This window comes from Pan paniscus, chromosome 6, assembly GCF_029289425.2.
Source record: "Pan paniscus chromosome 6, NHGRI_mPanPan1-v2.0_pri, whole genome shotgun sequence".
Lineage (NCBI taxonomy): Eukaryota > Metazoa > Chordata > Mammalia > Primates > Hominidae > Pan > Pan paniscus.
Genome location: NC_073255.2, coordinates 19,517,577 through 19,540,527, shown reverse-complemented (window position 1 = coordinate 19,540,527; position 22,951 = coordinate 19,517,577). Strand labels below are relative to the sequence as shown.

The 22,951-nt window shown below is 34.7% G+C and overlaps 1 protein-coding gene across 21 annotated transcripts in view; it reads left to right on the top strand.

Annotated features, from left to right (window-relative positions):
* The window catches only part of DGKB (diacylglycerol kinase beta), an 835,560-nt gene that overhangs the window by 276,364 nt on the left and 536,245 nt on the right, over positions 1–22,951 (top strand). For all 21 annotated transcript variants that reach the window (XM_034963734.3, XM_057302827.2, XM_057302829.2 and 18 more), the window contains 5 exons: positions 590–664; positions 4,196–4,315; positions 12,945–13,062; positions 15,462–15,550; positions 15,634–15,750. In XM_034963734.3, the coding sequence (XP_034819625.1) occupies positions 590–664; positions 4,196–4,315; positions 12,945–13,062; positions 15,462–15,550; positions 15,634–15,750 (519 nt within the window). The remainder of the gene's footprint in view (positions 1–589; positions 665–4,195; positions 4,316–12,944; positions 13,063–15,461; positions 15,551–15,633; positions 15,751–22,951) is intronic.

Below are 22,951 nucleotides of genomic sequence, written 5' to 3'. Positions count from 1 at the left end.
CAAAGAGTTGATAATTGAGCAGAATAATATGGAAATTCAAACTAAAATTTCATCCTCTCACAAAATAAATGCTGCATATACTTGTCCTGCAAACCTTGGCCCTGAACACTCTTCTTTCAAGAGCAAATTATTCAATACATGACTAAAACAGTCAATATACATTCTCAGTGTATCAAGACAAAAATAGACTTCTCAGTTGTCCTCAAATGATTTTTCCACCCTTTCACATCTATTTTCAAGCCAAAGGTTCAGGGAATTCAGTGTCTTAAAAATCACATGTGACAATATGTATTTGGTCCTGCTTTCTTCAGACACTCTCTTTTAGTAGAAGAAAATGTATTTTTTGTAAAGTTGTGCCCTCTCCTGGTGAAAATTTCTAGACAATGTACAAGATAAATTTATATTCAGGATTCTTTTTTCTTTATATAGTTAATTAGACCTTTAAAAAGGATTATGTACATATATATATTCCCATAGAACTCATTTAACTTTTTTAGCTACACATTGAACAAAACAATTTCTGCAAGTGAAAGATTTAAAACTCACTAAGATCTTGTATTCATATTTTTTATCTCTCTTTCTCTTCTAGGAGCTAGAAAATATCATCAGTCAGATGATGCATGTTGCAGAATACCTTGAGTGGGATGTCACTGAACTTAATCCAGTAGGTATATGAATGATTTCACTATTGGCTAAATTCTGGAAGGCCTCTTTCTTTCTTTCTTTCTTTCTTTCTTTCTTTCTTTCTTTCTTTCTTTCTCTTTCTTTCTTTCTCTTTCTTTCTTTCCTTCCTTCCTTCTATCTCCCTTTCTCTTTCTCTCCCTCTTTCTTTCTCTCTCTTCCTTCCTTCCTTCTCTCTTTCTCTTTCTTTCTCCCCTCCCTCCCTCCTACCTTCCTTCCTTCCTTCTCTCTCTCTCCTTTCCTTTCTTTCTCTTTCTTTCTTTCTTTCATTTATTTATTTCTTTCTTTCCTCCTTCTTTCTTTCCTTCCTTCCTCTTTCTTTCTTTCCTTCCTTCCTTCCTTCCTTCCTTTTCTTTTCTTTCTTTTTCTTTTTTTTCTCTTGTCTGGGACCCTGATATATTCCTGTCATTTCATTTTGTCTTTTGATAACTAAGTTACTATTTCTAATCAGAAGTCAAAGTGGATTCTGAATAAGATAACAAGGTATATGTGGAGTTCTGAAGCTGTTAACAGTAACTTTTGCTTTCTTCCTCGTGGAAGTTATTTTGAATGGTGGTCTTACATACATGTGGATAAGCAGAAGGTCCTGATAGACACTGCCAAGGCCATGCCATGCCATAAAAGAAGATGGTAGTTTTCCATACACAGTGCATTATGTTACCTTGTGTATATGTTATATATTGCTTTCAACTCTCTGAGGTAGATACACTATTTTTTTTTTCCTTTTGCAGAGGAGTAAATTGAGACCCAAATATGTTAAAATTACTTGCCCAAAGCTCTTCAGCTAGTCAGGAATTTTTAATTAAATTGTTTAGAGAAAGAGTATCTAAAAATGCTTTTAAGAACATAGAATTCTTATTTTGAATAAACATCAAAATTTCAACATTATTCAAATACATATTAAAATATACTTGACTTGAAACCATAACTTTGGCCACAAAAAATATTTTGGGGAAAGTTGATAAGAGATATTGAGTTTATATTGTTTTTAAAACCTTTAGCAAAATGTATATGAATAAAGCAAATGCAAATAAATTTTATTTGAATGATTTTACATTTTATGCAAATTCAAGAAGTGTATATTTAACCTCTGTTCACATCTATGCAGTAAACAACAGGATAATGGCATGAGTATATGCTGCAAGAACTCTGATAGCATTTTCCTGTCTTACTGGGATTAGGATTTTTCCAGTTTTAAATCAGCTATTGGGAAATGCATATGCTGTGCTTATAGTGAGTGGCAGATGTCATTAACAGGTTGCCATTTGTATGTGGAATAATAAAGTAGATGGTAACATGTATTTAATTTATTGTTTGACTCACCTTAATATTTTCACTGAAAGCCAGGAAGTTCTGATTATTTCTGTTGCCCTTTTAATCGACAACAGCTTTCTCCTCTCCTACTCACCTTTCTACCTGTGCAGACTAGTCATCTGTCAATCAAGCCAGCTTGTTATTAGATGGAGAGTGAGAGGGGGATTTGTTTTTCCGTTCAGGTTTCTAAACAGCGGGCGCTGCCACTTCTCAACAAAAGCATTTTTGGTGTTGTGTGTTGGGGGCGGTGTTTGTAGATTTGAGGAAAAGGACATCAGGATGCTAGGAGGAAGGGGAAAGCTGGTGGCTGAGTAGTCTTTCTACAACAAATACCTAGTGTATTTGTCAGATTATTGACTGGAGAATACAAGTAATAAACTATAGCATTATTTGACATGTGTGTTACTGATAAGTCTGCTACTATTCCAGGGAGCTGAAATGGTACAAAGTTGTACATTATGTCTGCTATCATGGGAACTGCCTAGTCATCTTGCCTAAGGCTTCAGTAGTTCTCATTGTAAACAAATGTACACATCCCCAGGCTTCTCATAGGTTTGCATATATAAATAAAGAGAAATGGGCCGGCTCGGTGGCTCAAGCCTGTAATGCGAGCACTTTGGGAGGCCGAGGCAGGTGGATCATGAGGTCAGGAGATTGAGGCCAACCTGGCTAACATGGTGAAACCCTGTGTCTGCTAAAAATACACACACACACACAAAAATTAGCCGGGCATAGTGGCGGACGCCTGTAGTCCCAGCTACTCGGGAGGCTGAGGCAGGAGAATGGCGTGAACCCGGGAGGCGGAGCTTGCAGTGAGCCCAGATTGCGCCACTGCACTCCAGCCTGGGCGACAGAGTGAGACTCCGTCTCAAAAAAAAAAAAAAAAAAAAAAAAAAAGAGAGAGAGAGAGAGAGAAATGAACATTTGAGGTTGATTATAATAATAGTAGGGAAGACTGGAGCGTCCCTAGAAGTTTTTATCAAATTAACTCAGGCTCTACACTCAGTTCAATCCTATTTTTTTATGAGGCCCATGGGATTTGAGACACGGTCAGAGGATGGCTTTAACATGAGATTTATTAGGTACAAAAAGGAAAGCATCACCCATCTGAAACAAATGTCATTGTTTTATTTCTCTTATGATTGATACATTTCTACTAATTCATCAGCAAGCTCTTGAGAGGCAGGAGGAGAAAAATAATCTAATTTTCAAATACAATACTTCCTGAGTGAAGACACCAAGCACAAGAGTGTCTAGGCAGACAATACTTCTACCAACAAATCAAATATTTCATGCATTGCATCTTTTCCAATCTCTGTTCCAATGCTCTCTGCATTTCTCTTTTTACCAAATTGATTAACATTTTTGTATTACATAAAGACAGTGAGTTCCTTTCTTCATTAGAATTCTTACCATGTTTGCCATCTTGATGCCATTAGATGGGAAGTACTTTGCTTTCCCAGCAACCAAGGGTAATATGTTTGGAACTTATATATAATTTCCATTAATAATAACACAAAAAACACTATATGACTCTGACTCTATATGCCAGGGGCTCGTCTGCTTATAATACGTTAGCTTATTTAATCCTCACAACAGCCCTTCTAGGTAAGTACTGATATTGCTACCATACCACAGAGAGGTAAATGTATTGCAAACAAACACTGCAGAGAACATTTTAAGACATTATGTGCAAGTCATCTTTAGAAACGAAGTTTAATTAAACTTGATTTGATCCCTTAACTTCTTGACTCTATTAAATTCTGATAGGCAATTAAAAGCAACTAAATTCCTTCGCCCCTTACTACTTAGCAAAGAATTATATGAGCTCTTTGCCATGAAGTTAATTTGTTCAGACATTTTCTGGCATATATATGAATCTAAAAAATAATATGGAGAATGTAATTAAAGACCACTTTCACACTTGTTAAAGATTCTTCTTGTTTTAGCTGTGCTGTTCATTGGAAACATATTGAAAAGTTAAGCACTTATTTCTAAAAAGTGATCAGTGTAAGTGGCCAGGTTTAGAAATGCTAACAAAGTCACTGCTTCATCAGTAATAGAATTAATGTTGTACTGAGTTAGCAAGACAGTTATCCCAACTCTCCACTTAGCTCATAGTCACAATTTCATATGTTGTAGCCTATGAAATTTATTTTATTGATTGACCACCAATTTTCCCTTATCTCCTCTACTCCAGATCCTCCATGAAATGATGGAAGAAATTGACTATGATCATGATGGAACCGTGTCTCTGGAGGAATGGATTCAAGGAGGAATGACAACGATTCCACTTCTTGTGCTCCTGGGCTTAGAAAATGTAAGCATTTCCACAGAGGAGGGTGGCCTGGTGGTGAGTCAGTGGGGCTGTCTATTACACATTTTGATTACAGATTGATCTGACTATTTTCTACTATTAAGCATGCAGTGAGTGCCTGGAACTTTTAATAAGTATGCCACGGTGCAATTTGATAGTAACTCCTTGTGTAGTAATACTTGCCACACACATATTGATTCACTCCAGGTATTACTTCAGGATTAAAAATATATTCTCTCTCTTTTGTTTTCCTCTGTTGAAGGTGCAATCTAGTGTTTTTAAGTTACTGACCTCCTCATATTATCTAAAGCAAGAGGCTCTCCAATATTATTGTATTTTGCAGTTCTTGTGGTGCTTCATTATTTCAATGTTCCTCCTACCTATAAAGGTAATCTATTTTATTGAAAACTGATACTTGGAGGAGGCAGTTAAATATCTCCAGTGGTTTAAAGATTAGTGGTGCCAAAAGTCATTGCGTTTTCTGCCATTACCTTTAATGGCAGAAACCGCAATGACTTTTGCACCAACTTATATAAACATAAGTTTTTCTTGTATCAGCAGGAGCCAGGTTCTCATTCTATCGCCTGTCAAAAGTTTTCTTGGAGTAGTTCCTCTAGTTGCAATTAAATACCATTGTGAAGGAATAAAATAAATCAACCTAAGATGAGAATGTAATATAATAATGACTTTGAAAGCAAATCTTGCTGACCCAGACTTGAAGCAGATTTCAGTTATTTTTATTCTAAAAATCTGATGAAATCTATAGTGTATGCCAGATTTTTTAATTCAGCATTAATAGTTATGCAATAATTAGATATACTATGTATAGAATAACATGTCTACTTAATTTCAAAGAACATTAGGGGTGGAAAGAACAATGAAATTGTAATATTTAGAGTTTTAAGGTGTAAGACCATAGTATTCACCACTTTGCTGCCAAACCCAAAACTTTTCATACTTCTTATTACCAGCTGAAATATTTTTACAGATTCAAGACTATATCATAGTTATTCAAGACACCAACTTTTTAAAAGTCATTTCTCAAGATAACTTACTGTCTGTGTTTGTGAAACATACGAGTATATATAAAAATATGTTGGCACATATGGGTTTAGGAATATATAAATGGGCTTTAGGAATATACAGATGAGCTGAGGGTTAAGGAATATGTATACGTTTAGGAATAAATAATGGGCTTCAAGAGATTACTATTTGTTTTCTTTTTTACCTGGGTCTTCAAATTTCTTCTAAACTCAGTTGAAGCTTACCTTTCATGAGGCCCGTGGGATCTGAGACATGGTCAGAGGATGGAAAACAATAAAATACTAATAAGTGATATATGGAAAATTACCCTTAAACTAATTTATTTAAACAAAATATAATATATATTATTGTTAATAAGTATATAGTTCTACACTTAAAAATTTTGTGAAATAGTATTTTCTTGTACCTGAAGTTCTTATACTACACATAACTGAGTATTTTTTTATAATACCATATTTAGCTCTATATTATCAATATTTATTTAATTGTTCATGTACCTTACGACAAAAACCATTATGTAAATCAGACTACTGGGAGAAAACAAAAGAAAAATTGACAAAATGTTGACATTTTAAGGTTTAATGTATACTTTATCCTGAAAAATTGTCAGATAACTTTAGTCAGGAAATTCCAATAATAATGATTCCCTAGAAGGACATTTTATGTTTGTAAAGCTAAACTTTGCATATTCTAAGCATTTATGTAAATTCTAGGAGGAGAGAAGGAGGGAAGATGCAGGAATGAGCAAGTAAATCATCTGGTAGTCGAGGGTGGGATAGAAAAGTGCAGAAAGGGACAGTCAGTTGCCCGTATTTTAAATGTCACAAGAGATTTTTTGAAATGATGATTTTTTTTTGGAAACTACTGCTGATATATTATTTATTATTTAATTTATAAATGTAGATATTTGTGAAATTATAAAAATTATCACAGGTAATAGAGTCCACAAATCTATATGATTTAACTCAAAGTATTTTAAACCCATATAATACCTCATTAGTTTCTAGTGTAGTATTATTTCAATTGTAAGGCAATTCTATGCATTTAATGTGCACTCTATTAATTATACATAATTTACTTTTTAATAGTATTTGTAAACTTATTTTTTATGTTTTTAGTAAAAAGGGAGTGTCTGGAGCTAAATAAGAGAAATCTAAGGTTTTATTATAGCTATCAGAGCTGTGTTCCAGAGTTGTGTTACCAGTGATGGCCGCTAGATGGCAGAGGCACCTTATTTAATCTTAAGAGACCGCCTTAAATCTGAGACTAAATTCCGCCCCCCACCCCATCTCTGTAAAGAACAACTTTAAAAGAAGAAATTTCCCTTTTCTTTCATTTTTGTGAAAAAAGTAAGCCACCTACATTTTAAGCTGTCTTTTAATAAAACGTATAAGCCATATAATCATGTGTAATGATCACAAAATACAGCATCTATTTGTTAGAAAGAGCTGTTGAATTCTAAGGCATGGTAATTGTTTTAAAAAGCGGGAATGACACCAAGACAACTGAGTGATGAGAACCTTTTTTAGCAATTGAGATTTATTTCCTTTCTGTAGGCAGTTAATGTGTTACATTATTACCTGTAGAGAATTTGATCCTTGAATCTATCCCCTCACCTTTGCTTATTTAATTGAAAATCTAGATACTGCAGTTTGAAGTTGGCCATTTATTGTGAAGCTTGTCTTGTTAGGTTGTCCTATATGTTATTGTCTATTGTCAATTATGAGCTCGGGGAGTAGGTTCTAATTGATGGTGCATGTAAAATACCACAGTGTATTTGAAAGTGACTGTGGTGTCCTAGCCAAATTACACAGAAAAGGAAGTAGTCCTGGGAGAGTAATCTTCACTTCTAATGTAAGCAATTTATTTTTCTCCAGCAACAGCAGTTTAAAAACTAGTCTATTTTAAAGAATATCTGTTTTGGTACCAAAATCAGAAATGGAGTTGATGGGGACCAGATTCTATACCAAATAGCAGAGAGTAAGAGCCATTTCTTTTCTCTTAGAAGAGGCTCTACAAACTTTACAAAATACAAGACGAATGGGTCAGAAATGGTATAGAGTGTTAGTGTCTCTTAGATTTGAAGGAAAATTGAGAATTTGGATGGCTTTGTGATTCTGATTACCACAATGAAAATTTATACCTGAGACTTATTCATTCTTCCTTCAGAATTCATCTCATTGGAGAATTGTTTTTTAAAAACATCCAATGTAATTAAAACACTTTTTTTGTTGAATAACTTTATATAGAGGTAAACTCTATTCCAGTGATTGGAAACTGTCTGCAGAGGGAGAGATATTAAGTAATTTTGGCTATGGGGCCATAAGGTCTCCGCCTTAACTGCTAAACTCTGCTGTTCCAGCACAAATGCAATCACAGAAAATATGTAAATGAACCACAAAAGCTATGTTTTAATAAAACTGCATGTGCAAAAACAGGTTGCTGGCCAGGTTTGACTCAGTGCCATAGTTTGCCAACCGCTGATCTGTTCTATCACTCATTTCTCAGATTGAAAAACAGAAAAAGTTTTAATTTATTTTAATTCATTTGGAAGAAAGGAATCTAATACCTTTTACTTGGCACAATCAGACAGCCACAGCAAGACATGAGGACTAATAGACAGAAAGCATAGGAGCAGTGAACATCATCAAATTGATCAAATAACAGACCCTAGCTCTGTTATTAACTAACTAGGTCATTTTTATGCCAGGCAGTTGCTCTCTCCGGAAAAATGAGAAGTTAGTCAAGAAGAGAAGTTAGTGTTTCCTAATACTCTTTCAGTTTGAACATTTCCTTTTCCTGCATGAACAAGATAATTAATAATGCTTCAATTTCTGAAATCTCTAACTTTGGATCGTCATTTAATTTTTTCAAGGAAAATTCCTGAATTTATATTATAGGGAAAAGAGAAATGTACATTTAAGCGGTAGACTAGCTTGAAATAGCGATACCTTAACTTGTTATTGTGGATTGTTGCACCCACATCTAGCCTGCGTGGTTTCTGGATGGTTTATACTTCGGTCTCACTATATGTGTGCCAAAAATCCTGGTCTTCAATTCTTATAGGTCATTTAAACTTTGCCTTTGACTGAGATTGTTTAAGACACATTTTTTTCTTGACTGTCAGTAAAGTAATATGCAATGTGTTCTCTGATGAAATTCCTGAGTGATGGAGAATAGAAGACAATGTATTATATTTTGGGAGCTGATGTTCAGCACATCGATTTTTAAAAGTGTTTAATTTGGTTAAGAGTTTTTGTTCTGCTGTCTATACTTTGCTCAATGTAGAAAGCAGTTACAAAACTAGATGAATGCAAAAATTCTTGAGATTCCAGATTGTGTCATTTAAGAAAAATGACTACGTGGTGTAACCTGCTGTTGATTTTGCATTTGAGCCTCAGGAATGGCAGGTGACCTTACAATATGTGGTCTGGAGATGAACAGTTGATGACAGCTCCACTCAGAATTTTAAAACTTTTCTCTGCATTCTCTTTGCCCAGGCCTAATAGAGCTCATCTTTTTGTCTAAAAGAGAAGTTTCGGCCGGGCGCGGTGGCTCACGCCTGTAATCCCAGCACTTTGGGAGGCCGAGGCGGGCGGATCACGAGGTCAGGTGATACCATCCTGGCTAACACGGTGAAACCCCGTCTCTACTAAAAATACAAAAAATTAGCCGGGCGCGGTGGCTGAAGGCAGGAGAATGGCGCGAACCCGGGAGGCGGAGCTTGCAGTGAGCCGAGATCGCGCCACTGCACTCCAGCCTGGGCGACAGAGCGAGACTCCTCTCAAAAAAAAAAAAAAAAAAAAGAGGAGTTTCTGTCACATTGTCATAATTTTTTTTTTGGAGACCTTGGACAAAAAGTAAGGTAATTTAATGTTCTTTGTTATTTAATGAGTTGGAAGTAATTATTTGTAACATTAGCTCCTCTCTCTCTATATATAAGTTAAGTCAGTTGAAACATAACTAGATGTGGGGAGAGAAGCATGTGGGTTAGGACATCAATGAAATTTCTCCTTGAGCTCTTCTGAAAAAAAATTATTTATAGTAGCCCTAGTTCACTTGAACATTTTATGTGATCTTGGAAGTATTTATGGAAAAACTAAAACTTTAGAATCACTAGGATAATGATTTTTATTTATGGAAAAACTAAAACTTTAGAATCACTAGGATAATAGGTTTTAAAAGTTCTGAAGAGCATTATTTCCTTTGAAACATCCCTTTGCCTTGTAGGCAACTAAGAGTTGGGGAAAATGTAAAGTTCCTTCTCAGCATGGAGTAGCCTAGGATTCATTGAGCATTTCTCCGTCATAAACACAGACCTGAACAGCTTCATTGCAATACACAGTGTTATGTCTGGTGATGAAAAAAGAGCACATTTTAATGAAATAAAGTGAAATTTTAGGTATCTTTCTCAATTATTTTGGCTGAAAAATTGGGATGTTACACAACACAACCCAATGAGGGTGATAATATTTGCTGTTTATATAACACCCGTCTTCTGAGAAACCAAATTAACTTCACAGGTGTTGTATAATGAAACCTCACACCACGGCCTGGAAAAGGGAAGTGGGTATTTTCCTTTCATTAGAGAGGAAAATAGGAAGAAAGGTGAAATGGCTTATTCACATTTTCATAGTAGGCTAGGAATCAAGCCTTTCTGGATGCCCTGCTTATTTTTGTTTTATAAAAAATAAATTCCCTTTTTTGACAATAAATATATATTTGCAGTGGAAGTACTAATAGGAATGTGCTCTACTGGCTGATAGAATATAAGGGACAGATTCTTTCCCTCCCCCATTAAGTTTACGATCTAAGTAAGATAAACAAGACAAGACATGAAAATAGAGAGTTGGAGTATAATTTGCTCCAACTGCTGAGAAGTAATTGGCTCCTGGTTTCAATTTCTTCTCTTAAAGAAGTCACATACATATTTCATCCCTTGCATATTTTGGCAGTGTATCCATCTAAGAGCTATAAAGCCATTTAATTTGTTTTTTGGTAAAGCATTTTATGCCTGGGCAATGGATTTGTACATCAGTTGCAGCCTGTAACACGGCTAAGTGTTCTGATTGACAGAACACCCACGTTCAGACTTGTTTATTTTTTGATAAGGAAAATGCCAGCTAACTTACTCCATATGTGCTCTTCAAAGGATGAAGCTTATTCACATGTAATGGACAATCATTTAAAAATAAAACGACAAGAATTACAAGAACAGTAATACATATGAAAATTAGATTTTTGTCCTTTTTATTTAAAAATGTTTTTAAGCACTTAGCTACTACTTTTAATTTTTAAAATATTAATTTAGTTTTTTAAAAATTAACAACCCCATATTTAACCTTTCCACTTAAGGATGTTTAAATATTATTTGAGGGGATATAAATTTTAAAATATAGACAGTTTTGAAAATATAGCAAAGTTAAATATATAAAGTATTCTATTCATGTGATAAAGCTACTAGAAATCTATGACTCACCGAAACCAAAATAGGAAATTCAGAAATTAATACAAAGCCTATTTCCTAGGTTTTGAAAGAAAATTAAAACACCTGTGTTTTCTGAAGTTTTCTGTATGACACCTGCGTAGCTGTATTTGTTGAGACTTTGTTAGCCCCTTGTCAGAAAGGTAAATCTGAGCAATGTCAAGAATTGTAAAGGGTCCAAAATTTACCCTATTGGAAGTTAATGTATTAGCTTGCCACAGTTTTATGGATGCTGCCAGAGGACATGAGACTCCTGAGTCAGAGACAATAGACTTTGTTATTCACAACAAAGAGAGCAACAGGAACTTCACGTTTGAGTTCACCTTGCCTCCAAAATCTCATGGGAACGACAGAGTGGGACCCAACTAATGATTGTGCACAGCATCAAGTTTTGGAAACCCTGACTTAAGAAAACTAAATGAATTATAATGTGTAGGAAACAAACCCATTTAACCTTTGCCTACAAGGGAGTGATTATTTTTATTATACTGTAAGTATAGTAAGCAAACTGGCCCTCTCCTCTGGAGGGAGACATGTCTCTATTGTCCAAGGCTAGGCTGTTTGTTACTCAAACATCTTTGAAAAGATAGTCTTAAGAAGAAAAAAAAGAAAGAAAGAAAAAGAAAGGACAGTGCTTCTGTTTGCAAAACATGAAGAAATTCAAGAGACCCACCAAGAATTATCGCCCAGGAAGCATTTCATTAATGTTTCATGTTGTGATGCAAATTTGACATTTCTGGTTCTAATGTAAGAATTAGTTACTATAGATTTTCTCTAGTATTACAAATCTGGTGGTTTATCCCTTGACTGGGAATAGGAAAGGTAGTTAGGAGCATTATTATTAATATTTTATTATCAAGAGAAACAAGATGATCTGAATATATTTATATTGCCTCACTAGCACAGGAGTAATGTTAATGCCCAAGCACTTGAAAGATGCTCAGAAATTATTAGGTGAATGTGTTCCAAGAAATATGACAACTTGGGCAACCTGAAAAGTTATGGCAAATAATGTTTTCAATAGAATACCAATAAATGTTAATCTGTTTGATATAATTTGGTGATTAGACTACAAAAAGTACATGTTAATGGAGAAAATGATGGTAGCAAAAGTAATAATATATAATAATTTCATTTAATATCTTGACCTTCTTGTAAAGAGTTCAAGAAATTCCTAAGCATCATATTATTTCTTTTTATTTTAATCTTGAACAATGCAGCTGTGATTAAATACCTACAGGAGTAGCTATTATGATATAGAGAGTTTTACTGAGAAGAGAAAAAAATAAAGTGTTTTGCTAAAGTGGGAATTAATTTAAACCCAAGGTTGTATTGTGGCAAATAACCATAGGGATTGTTATAAATAAAAATATTAATACAGTTTTAATATTTTTACCATCTTTCTGTGAGATTAAAACTACTTATATTTTATAAGGGGGTAAACAAAATGGTAACATAATGAAATCCTTTAAAAAGTTTGCCTTTTAAAATATACTATTTGTGGCATACTCAATGTATTAATATAAATTGGAATATAGTATAAGGACTCCTCGAATGAAGCCCTAGTATGTCACCAATAACTTACCTTTTAGTATTAGTTTTCCATCCCATCCCATTCCTCTGCCACCTTACATGACCTGATCACCATCATGAATTTTGTATATTACTACTAGTAAGCAAGGGTTAGTGACGTCTTTGCAAGTTTTTCTTTATCAGGCTGTTCCACTGAAGGGTATTTTCTCTTTCTCTTTATTTATTTATTTGTTTATGGAATTGTGCTAAGGATAAAGTATTTAAAGAAGAGACAATCACGTCCCTGATCCATTTGGCAGGTCATGACGATGGCTTGGGGTACGCTGTTGAGCTGTTAATATTAGACAAGGATTTGTGGGTTGCTATAGCATCGGTGATTTGTTAGCACTATCTCATTTCACTGGAGCACATGTGTTTTTCTAAAGGCTCTGCGGTGATCTTGGAGAAAGTCAGGGATGAAATAACAGATTGTCTTCACATGCTTCAGTCCAGCTCTGAATTTCATTGGCAGTTACATCTTTCACTGTTTATTTCATTAAGTGAAATCTGTTTCTCTTACGTCCCATGCAGAACGTGAAGGATGATGGACAGCACGTGTGGCGACTGAAGCACTTTAACAAACCTGCCTATTGCAACCTTTGCCTGAACATGCTGATTGGCGTGGGGAAGCAGGGCCTCTGCTGTTCCTGTGAGTACATTTGCTCTGCCTGGACATCATCTCCTCAAGTGAGGAAAGGTTGATTTCATGGAATAGTCTTATTTGTAAATGGAGACCTAAGATCTGATCTGGACTGTCTCTGTACATGTGATTTATATTTTCCTGTAGTGTGTTTTTGAATATTTAGGTTACTCTAATTTCTTCAGTTTTGGAAAAACCTACCGTTGGAAAAAAATGAAGGACGTTTTCCAAGTCTTCAGCAATTTTCTTTCCACTGTAGTTTAATTTATTCATGTTTCCCATTTCTTCAGGGATTATTTTGAATATTTCCACTAGTTTTTCATACTTACATCTTATTCATATTCATCCCCCCCTCCCCACATGTTAGTGACTTTATTCACATGAGCATCTTATAATGAGTTGATTCCTTTGGGTATTTTGTTTAAGTTACATTAATTGATTAAAAATAGATTTGCATTAAAATTAGGAAATCGCAAGATATACGAACTAATTTTACACCTCAAGCCTATTATTTTCAATGCTAACAGAAAGAAAATCTTCATATATGGTTAATAGACATTGGAATGCAAAGCATTGATGATTAATTAGTTGTGGCCATTTTAAAAATTTCAGTTCACCCATCTTTGCAATTTTCATTTTATTCTGTTAACTCAGGTCTGCCAATTAGAATGTTCTTATAGTGTATATAACAGTTAGTTTATAAAATCACCCAAGTAATTTTAAATCTACAGCATATCTACCTGAGAAAATTTTACAATCCATGATAGTCCTGATAAAAAAGAGTAGATATTATACCCCCTTCATTTAAGTTCTCCATTAATCCATCAATTTATCTCTCCCCAACCTTTTCAGCTTGTACAGAATTACTGAAACTGTCAAGTTCATTAGACACATTCCATTGTTGTGCATTTCATTAAATCTAATTTCTTACCTGGCTTCCAATACCATCCATGGTTTATAGGTTTTTTGTTTGTTTGTTTGTTTGTCATTAGCTAGCAGCTTCTTTGGTAATATGTTTGAGAATTTCCTTTCTCTCAGCTGTGTTACTTGAAACTTAATACCATGTTTTAGTGCCACATATGCATATGATTTCTGAACTATTTACGAATTTTAATAAAGTTACCTGAAATTTGCCATGTGTAACATAGTCTCTGACAGCTACGTTTGAAAGTTTAGTTACATGTTAGTTACACTAGGACATTCTCCCTATACAAAGGAAGTACTTTGTTTTTAAAGTTCTATTAAAGAAAAGGAATTTTTATGGTAGAGTCTGTTAACAAGAACACATAAAACAAAATGATAAGTCTCAAGTAAGATGAGTGATATTATATGAGGAATGAGAATTTTGCTCATAAGTTTTTACTGATTAGTGTGGTGAATGCAATATTCAATATTATTTTTAATACGGAGGAGAAGAGAAAACATGTTTTCTCCCTCAATGGTGCCAAAGAAAATCACAGATATGAATATTTTGGGAGAGTTTTACTATATAAATATTATTTGGATTTAGTGTTTTTCATTTTAATTTGAGGCAGTGGTTAGTTTTTTGTTTTTGTTTTTATTGAGGAGGCTATATGTTTATTTTTAAGTACTGTTTTATATATTTATGCATTTAGAACCCTTAATCTGGAACCAACATTTTATTAAAAGAACACATGTAGTTGACCCTAAATCATATTCAGACTCAAACCATAAAGAATTTGAAGATGCCAAAAATGTATGTCTTGGTTTTCTGTCACATATTATATACATACGTAGATACATATATTTGCTTATGTGTATGTATACATTTGCATAGTGACATAAATTTTTCCATATGTATACAATATGCCGCCCAGCAAAGGCTGTTGCTTTTGGACAAACGATGCCATGATGGCAAGTGAAGGATGAATTTTCACCAAAGGCCTGGCGTGTATGGTGAAATCTCTTCTCTGGAAATAGACTAATCAGCCATTTAAGATTTAGATAAGAGACAAAATAGCATAAACTCATGGGCTTTTATTCCCATACCCGCCAGCTGCTCTCATGCCTATACTTTGTAAAATATAGATCTCTTCCTTCTAGCAAATGACACCAAGCCATTTGGCAGTCATCAATTTGTCTTTAATATTTTTGTCATCTGGGAATTATTGTGAAAAATTTGAGTGAGGACTGATTTAATTAAGCATTTCCTGCTATGCCATGATAGAGGAGCCTTGGTTTTTCACATGCATAATATTTCCTGTACTAATTGGCCTTTTATATTCCATGGTAAAAACAGTCGACTTGGACTTCTCCTTGATGTGGCTGATTGGATTGATTAGGGAGCAGTGGATATGAAATGAGGTTCTGTTAATGTCATTCTTTCTCTATAAAATTACAACCAGGACCAGGATTAGCTCTGAATTTGTGTACCTGTTTCCTTTCAGTCTGCAAGTACACAGTCCATGAGCGCTGTGTGGCTCGAGCACCTCCCTCTTGCATCAAGACCTATGTGAAGTCCAAAAGGAACACTGATGTAAGTTTGTGTGCATGCTTGCTTTCTGAAGGTGGCCATTATGTGGTGTGTCCTCTTATCACAATGATGTCATTCTGTTCTAGGTCATGCACCATTACTGGGTTGAAGGTAACTGCCCAACCAAGTGTGATAAGTGCCACAAAACTGTTAAATGTTACCAGGGCCTGACAGGACTGCATTGTGTTTGGTGTCAGATCACAGTGAGTAACAATTGGAAAACAAATCCCAGCATTCACCCACACTGAAGACGTGTATATCATACTCTCTGAAAGTCCTACCCTAGAAGGGCTTCCTGAAACTGAGTGTAAGCCTAAAACCATGGAAACTTCTCATTTCAGCTTGTTTGCAAGGAGATAGGCTCAGGGTCAGATTTGTCCCCATAGAGTCCTGAATTTTAGAGCTGGTGACAATCTAAGAGATGATACCATGGTATGGTTTTTAAACTGTGTTCCATGGAGTGTTAGAGGTTCCCAGGAAGGTAATCAGAGGCCATGGCTAGGAGTAAGCAATAAGAATAGGATACTGTTTGGGTAGAACTCAGCTCTCCCTTTACTCCACAACCCTGTTTAATAAGGGTTTTCTGGTTTGCTTATTGTAAATTTATTTTAGTCATAAAATCTATGGGCTTAAAAGGGTTAGAAAAATGAACAATGAGCTTCAATGATTTAAGTATATAGTGAAGACTAAGACCAAAAAAAGTTAAGCAGATTGTCCTTGACCACGTGACTAGATAGAAGGGCAAGTAGACCGTGTTTTATTTAGGTCTTGATGCATCTAAAAATTCATCTTACGCTTCTTCCAACATATTGTTGCCTTCCTGTTTCAGTTAAATCGTAAACTGGGGTATAAGAGAGACTGATGTAAATGCTCGTGTTGATGGTGTTCACAATTAAGTAAGAAGAGATAAATTGGTCTTTTCTGGGACACTTTGGAATTTCACCTGGTTTAATTGACTGTCAAATCTAGCTTGAAAAAATTTTTGGAATGAATGCCGTTGTTAGATGGTACTTCTGCAGTTATATGTGTAATTTCTGTAAGTTAATTAGAATCACACATTTTCAATAATAGCTATTTTTGATAATGTAGTACAAAATATTTATGGGGCTGAGGTTTTGTTTCCCAGCTTAGAGTGAGTATTCGTGTTACAGGACTAATGTTTTTACTTTTGTCAGAATAAAACAGTAGGAGGCACTGAATCAGTTAAGTAAATAACTGTCTCCACTGTGTCCCCAAGTGCCCCACCCTCAACCCAGGGCTTAAACAACTCTCTTAAATGTTCTCTCTTTCTCTCTCTCTCTCTCACACACACACATACACACACACTCACACACACATGCACACTCATACAGAATGATGAGAAAAACAACTGACTTTTCAAAAATACAATTAAGTACTTTCCTTTAAATGAACACATTTTCTGCAATCATTTTCAGCTATTAGTTAAATTATGTTTACATTTGAAATTTTCTCAATTATGAAAGATAGTTTTTTAAAAGTGTTTGGTTAGTATAATAAAATGTCTAACGATGATTCAAATTTTACACATGAATTACTCAAACATTGAATTCCCAGTTTTAAGAGGATCATAACTACTTCATTTTTAAAAACATTCATGTAGATTTTTAAAAACCAGTTTTTTTTTTGCTAAGCATTTACAAACATATGTCATTTTTGTTTCAGATCTTGTAGGGAGCTTCCTCTTGTTTTTTTCATATAGTGAATATTTCACTGGTTATATCTTAACTTTAACATAAGCTGAGATTAGATAATTTTAGAAATAATTTCTTCTTTGTATCTCCAATTGTTTTCCTATTCTTCGTAAATTACAAACTTATTGTCTTAGGTTTATTATTCATATTTTCTTTTTTAGTTCTTAAAAAATCAATGTTTTTAAGTGTGTACTCAGTTTGAACCCTCTAAAAACATGCATTGCTGCCTTTTCTAATGGAAAAGCTTTCAAAGCTGTTAGAATTTTCTGTATTTGAATCCTCTCATTCTTTCTCTATTTAATCTCCATGAAGTCTGTCTTCTACCCTTTCCAGTCATGGGAACCACTGTCCTCAAAGTTACCATTGCTAGTGGTCTCTTCCGGGTACACAAAGCATCTTAAAATTCTTCATTTCCTTGTATTATATTCCATTTTGTTTTCCTCATGGTTTTGCTTTTTGTTTTTCTCATTGTTTTCCTTTTTGTTTTAATGGTTCTTCTTATCTGGTACTTCAGAATCCACACCTAGCCCTACCATTCACAAGTTATTCATTTTTCTTTGGTCTTGATCCTGACCCTAGCCTTACAAGAAAAGAGGCACTTTCTTTTACAGGAAAAAGGATATCACTTTTCAATAGACTGTACTTTTAAAAATCTAAATATCGTATGTCCCAAATCAGATAAGACAATATACCCTTAACATTTTATTCTTACACTAAATACCGTTGAATAGTTGAGTGTGATTTTGTTTGTCATTATGGCAAAGCACAACATAAACAGCAAATGTCTTAAATCCCCAAGTTCAAAATTATTAATAAATAAATCAATTAATCAATCTCAAAGTTCTATTTAGGAAACAAGGCTAACCAGGGATCTCTGGTGGAGTTAAGGCAGAGTCAGAAAGAAAAAAAAAGGCTGCCCTGTTACTAAACTCTCTAAAGTCCTGAGACTTTTATCCATCCTCAGCCTTATTTTCTATAAACAATGAGCTCTAGGGGTCTTATGGGTATTAAGTTCATAAAACACAACTTGTGCAAATTTTTAAAAAGTTATCATATATCCAGGAGACTCTATCAGTTTCTCAAAAGTCACTTCAGCCTCCATCCAGTTCCGGATTTTTAATTTTAAGCAATTTTAGGGACACATTTACTTAATTATTGATTTTGTGCCTTGGTTAAACAGGATATATTTACCTCAGAACATTTATGTATTTAGTAGTATTTATAGTTTTCTATTGAGTCATTGCATGAAAATTTCAGCATAAAATTGATCTGCTCTTGACTGATGAGTATCTACTACTACTGCTTGCCTTTAAACAACTGAATGTACTTTCTTTTGCTCTTACACTTTCCAGAAAGTACTATGGACATAACAAAGAGCTAGCAGAAGTTATGGGAGTAATGGGATATGGCGCTGCCAGTGCTGGCTTCAGAAAGGCCTATCTGAATTTCGGGTTCCGTGAAGAATATATTGTAGAGAGAAACAGAAAGAATGATGATTGGCTTTCTTTCAGGGTTTGTCCAAAAGCCATTACTTCCTTTTATATATGACTTTTGGAAATGATTTGACTGTTGCAGCTCAGACCAACCAGATTCTTAAGATCGTCTTCTCACTTACTAGTTATGCCATCTTGGGCCATTTATGTAACCAGTTTAGACAAATTTCCTAATGTGTCAAATGGAGTTAATGATACCTAAGTTATTAGATTATTATGAGGATTAAAGGGGCAAAAAATTTCTGTAGATATGTTTAGGACAAGACCTCATACATATTAAGTGCTTAGTAAGTAACAATTATATTTGTGGGTATTATGAAATACATTTGGGTGCGCATAAAGCAATCCCTGGTTTCCAGAGGGCACTCCATGAAGAACACTTACGTCATTTCTCTCTCACCTGTAGAAGGATGGATAGTTGTCCAGTCTGAGTCAGAACAGCACCTGCATGCACTCAAAAAGACATCCAGAATCCCGTGGTCCTGAATCTCACTAAATCCTAAGCCCAGCTGACTGATTTTTATTCCCAAAGACTGTTACTACAACTCTCTCATTCTATCAGATCTGGTATTGTCATGCTTCCAGTCATTGGAAAAAAAGTTTGAAGTCAATTTTTTTTACTCTTGTCTTTTACCTTTATCTCTTGTACACAACCTGTCACTGAGTCTTGTCATTTCCTACTTAAAATATCTCTCTCGGATTTGAGGTTTTGTCTCCACATTCGCAGCCCTAGTGCAAGCTCTTAGCACCTCTTGACTAGATTAGAGTCAAAATCTCTTGGCTCATCTCCCTAACAGAAGGTACTTTTCCTATAATGCAGGCTGCATACCACCTCCAGAAAGATCTTCTGAAAATACTAGTTTGTTATATGCCTTCTTTAGCAATCTATAATAGTTCTGTGATAATAAATGCAGCCCTCAACACCCCTTGCATCAAGTTGGTTTTTAGTTCTTTAGAAATCAGAATCAAACCTAAACATAACTGTGTATAATATTCCTCTTCTACACACACCCTCTGCCATAGCTGTGTATTTCTGTTGGCAGTCCCTTGGGGAGGCCATGTTTCCCTCATGCCTACTATTTTGTTCATCCCTGTCCCTTGAATGCACCTATCTTAAATTCTAATCATACCTTAGGCAACAAGTTAGGTTACCTGTCTTCCTTGAAATTTTTCTTGACACTAATATATCTTGATTCTGAATAGTTTCTGTACTTACATTCCACATCCAAAGGAAAAACTCAAATGCTCTCCATTGGTTTCACACCACAGTCTAACATTGTTTGCACTGTTAACTGTAGCCCGCTCCTGTTGCTTGTCCATGTCACACATTTTTTCCTAATCACCTGAAGTTCTTGACAAAGTACTGAGTGTAGAAAACTCTTCAGTAAGATCACTTTAATCTCTGATATGCTATTCTTACAGTAGAATATTAAATTTCAAACATATGTCCTATTTAAGTTTTGTTTTATAATATCATCCTGTAATACTCACATCTCCATCAGATATGCAAGTAAGGTTAAATGAATACTTAAGAATCAATTTTCACACCCATTTTTCAGTTCATACTTGCAGTTTCTTGATTTACTAGTTGGCTATCTTGTAGATATAAAGTTAGGCTCTTAGAATGAAATTTTCTGTTCATTTGTAAATCTAGCCACTTCAAAATTAAAAATACGAAAAGTTTAGGAAAGATCAGTGGAAAACTGCCTTCTGATGATTAGGCAACCAGTCTCTGTGTTTTATATTTCAATCCTCTGTGACAGGCAAAATATTCACCTCAGTTCTCTTTTCTGTCTTGATTACTAACATCCTTAATATCCCACTGCTTATACCTGTTCATTTCTTTTGAAAGTGTGTTTTCTTGACCTTCGTTGTATAACATGTTGTGAATCATTGCTTGTCAAGGTAAGCTCTCACTGGTCAGGCAGGACTCACCAGGATGGGAAGTTGAGGGATTTTATTTAGGCTTGAAAAAAGAACACCTATTTCATAAAAATGAATTACTAACTTTTGCTATGATATAGAGATAATATTGTTTATTAAGATACTAAATTCCTAACAGTAATGTTTAAAGGTTTCCAATGCCATGGAAACATTTCTGCTTCAGTAAATGCTAGTCTTAGGAAGTACCCCAAACTGCAAAATATTAGGGGCCAGTGTAACGGGTGAACCAGTAAATATGTGCCTCCAAATCAGGTCTTCAAATTTTTCTTTAGAAAAATAGCTTATTTCTCTTCTTATTTTCCTCTAAATTCCTATGAACACTTATTTTCCATTTTTCCTCCTTTTGACTTCTCAGATTCCATTTTCTTCTCTGACCAGCACAGCCACTCTTCCTAACTCCATCCATAGAACTATATGCCGGCACACATGCACACAGACATCCACACACTTTCTTTTTCTTTCTATCTTGAGACAGCTTTTTCTAATAAACATAGATCTGGCTCTAAATTAGGTGCTACTGGAAGTTGTCATAAACTCTGAAATTATTTCCAAGTGTTTAATTCACTTCCAGGAAAAGCTGGTTTCTATTATATGATTTTCCTACATATGGCACTGAATCCCTTAACATGAATGGGAATTTCTGGATGTATATTTAAAAATGAGCTAAGGATTTCTATGCCTTAGCTTGAAAAAAATACAAAGATAACTGAACAAAAATGTTTTTTTAATTTTAAATAGTAAACAATTGATTTTTTCTGCTGCGCTATTGGTTATTTTACTAAAGAGGCAGCATCTTCAATGCTCTAGTTCATTTCTATTCTTGATGAGGACCCTGGTGTTTAGGATTTTGCTGATTTGGGATATAGGTTATCTTTAAAACAATAGTGAGCCTTCAGCATCTTATTTACACTGAGAAGGACTCAGCTGTGTCTTTTTCTTATATTCTTGTCCACGAAATATGATGACAAGTTTAAGCAACTTTCTATTGTTGATGATATTCACTTATTTAATTTTTTTATTTTTAATTTTGTGGGTACTTAGTAGGTATATACATTTATGAGGCACATGAGATGTTTTGATACAGGCATGCAATGTGAAATAAGCACATCATGGAGAACGGGGTATCCATCCTTTCAAGCATTTATCCTTTGAGTTGCAAACAATCCAACTACCTTCTTTACGTTGTTTTAAAATGTACAATTAAATTATTACTGACTGTAGTCCCCCTGTTGTGCTATCACATAGTAGGTCTTATTCATTCTTTCAAACTATAAAAAGCTTTTCATTGAAGGAAAGTGTACATACAGAAAGGCATTTATATCCAAAGGGCAGAGCCCAATGAATTTTTCCCACATGAATATTCTGTAAGCAGTACCTGATCAGGAAACAAAATATTACCAGTATCTTAAAGAAAAAAATTTGTAGCTTTTGAATTCTATTGTATAATTTTGTTGATTTTTGCTTTTTAAAATAGACTTTATGATTTAGAGCAATTTTAAGTTCACAGCAAAAATGATATTCACTTTTACACTTTATAGGTGGTCCTGAAAATGATACGCATTTTTCACATTGGCTTTCACATTGTATATTTTTTCCTCAAGTATATCTCCAAGAAATATGATGCATAAACTAAACCTGTCATATAAATTTGATTCACGACTTGTAAAATGATCCGTACTCCTAACATGATGCCCTCAGTTTTAACACTCTTGGCTACAAACAACGTCATAATGTTGATGGTTATGCAAATGTATTTATTAGCTGCCAGATTCTAGTCTTAATACAAGCATAAGGTATTCCTGCATATTATCAAATATAGACTTCTTGGTTAGGAGAATTTTCTTGCATTGTGTGACTCTGTTTAACAGATGATAGTATGGTTACTAAACTTATAGATCCTCCTATGTCTTGGGGAGTGCCTTATGACCATCTAGACAAAACTCAGGACCACAGCGGCAATCAAACTGGGAAATCCCAAACTAGCTTTATTTGGCTCTGCAAAGACCAGAATTTCATGGAATCAATTGTCAGTACCTATGCTCTGAAACTCCCAAATCCCAATATACAGAGTTGCCCCTTCACACACACTCTGGTAAGCTCATCTGTTGCATGATTCTATCTGAGTCTTCGATTCTTTCCTTCCTTCTGGGAAACTAGCCTAAATGCCCCCAAACTATCATTAAATTAATTTTATTTTTGCCATCCTTTCTTACATCAGTAACCCTCAAATAACTATACAGAGAGCTTAGTCGTCC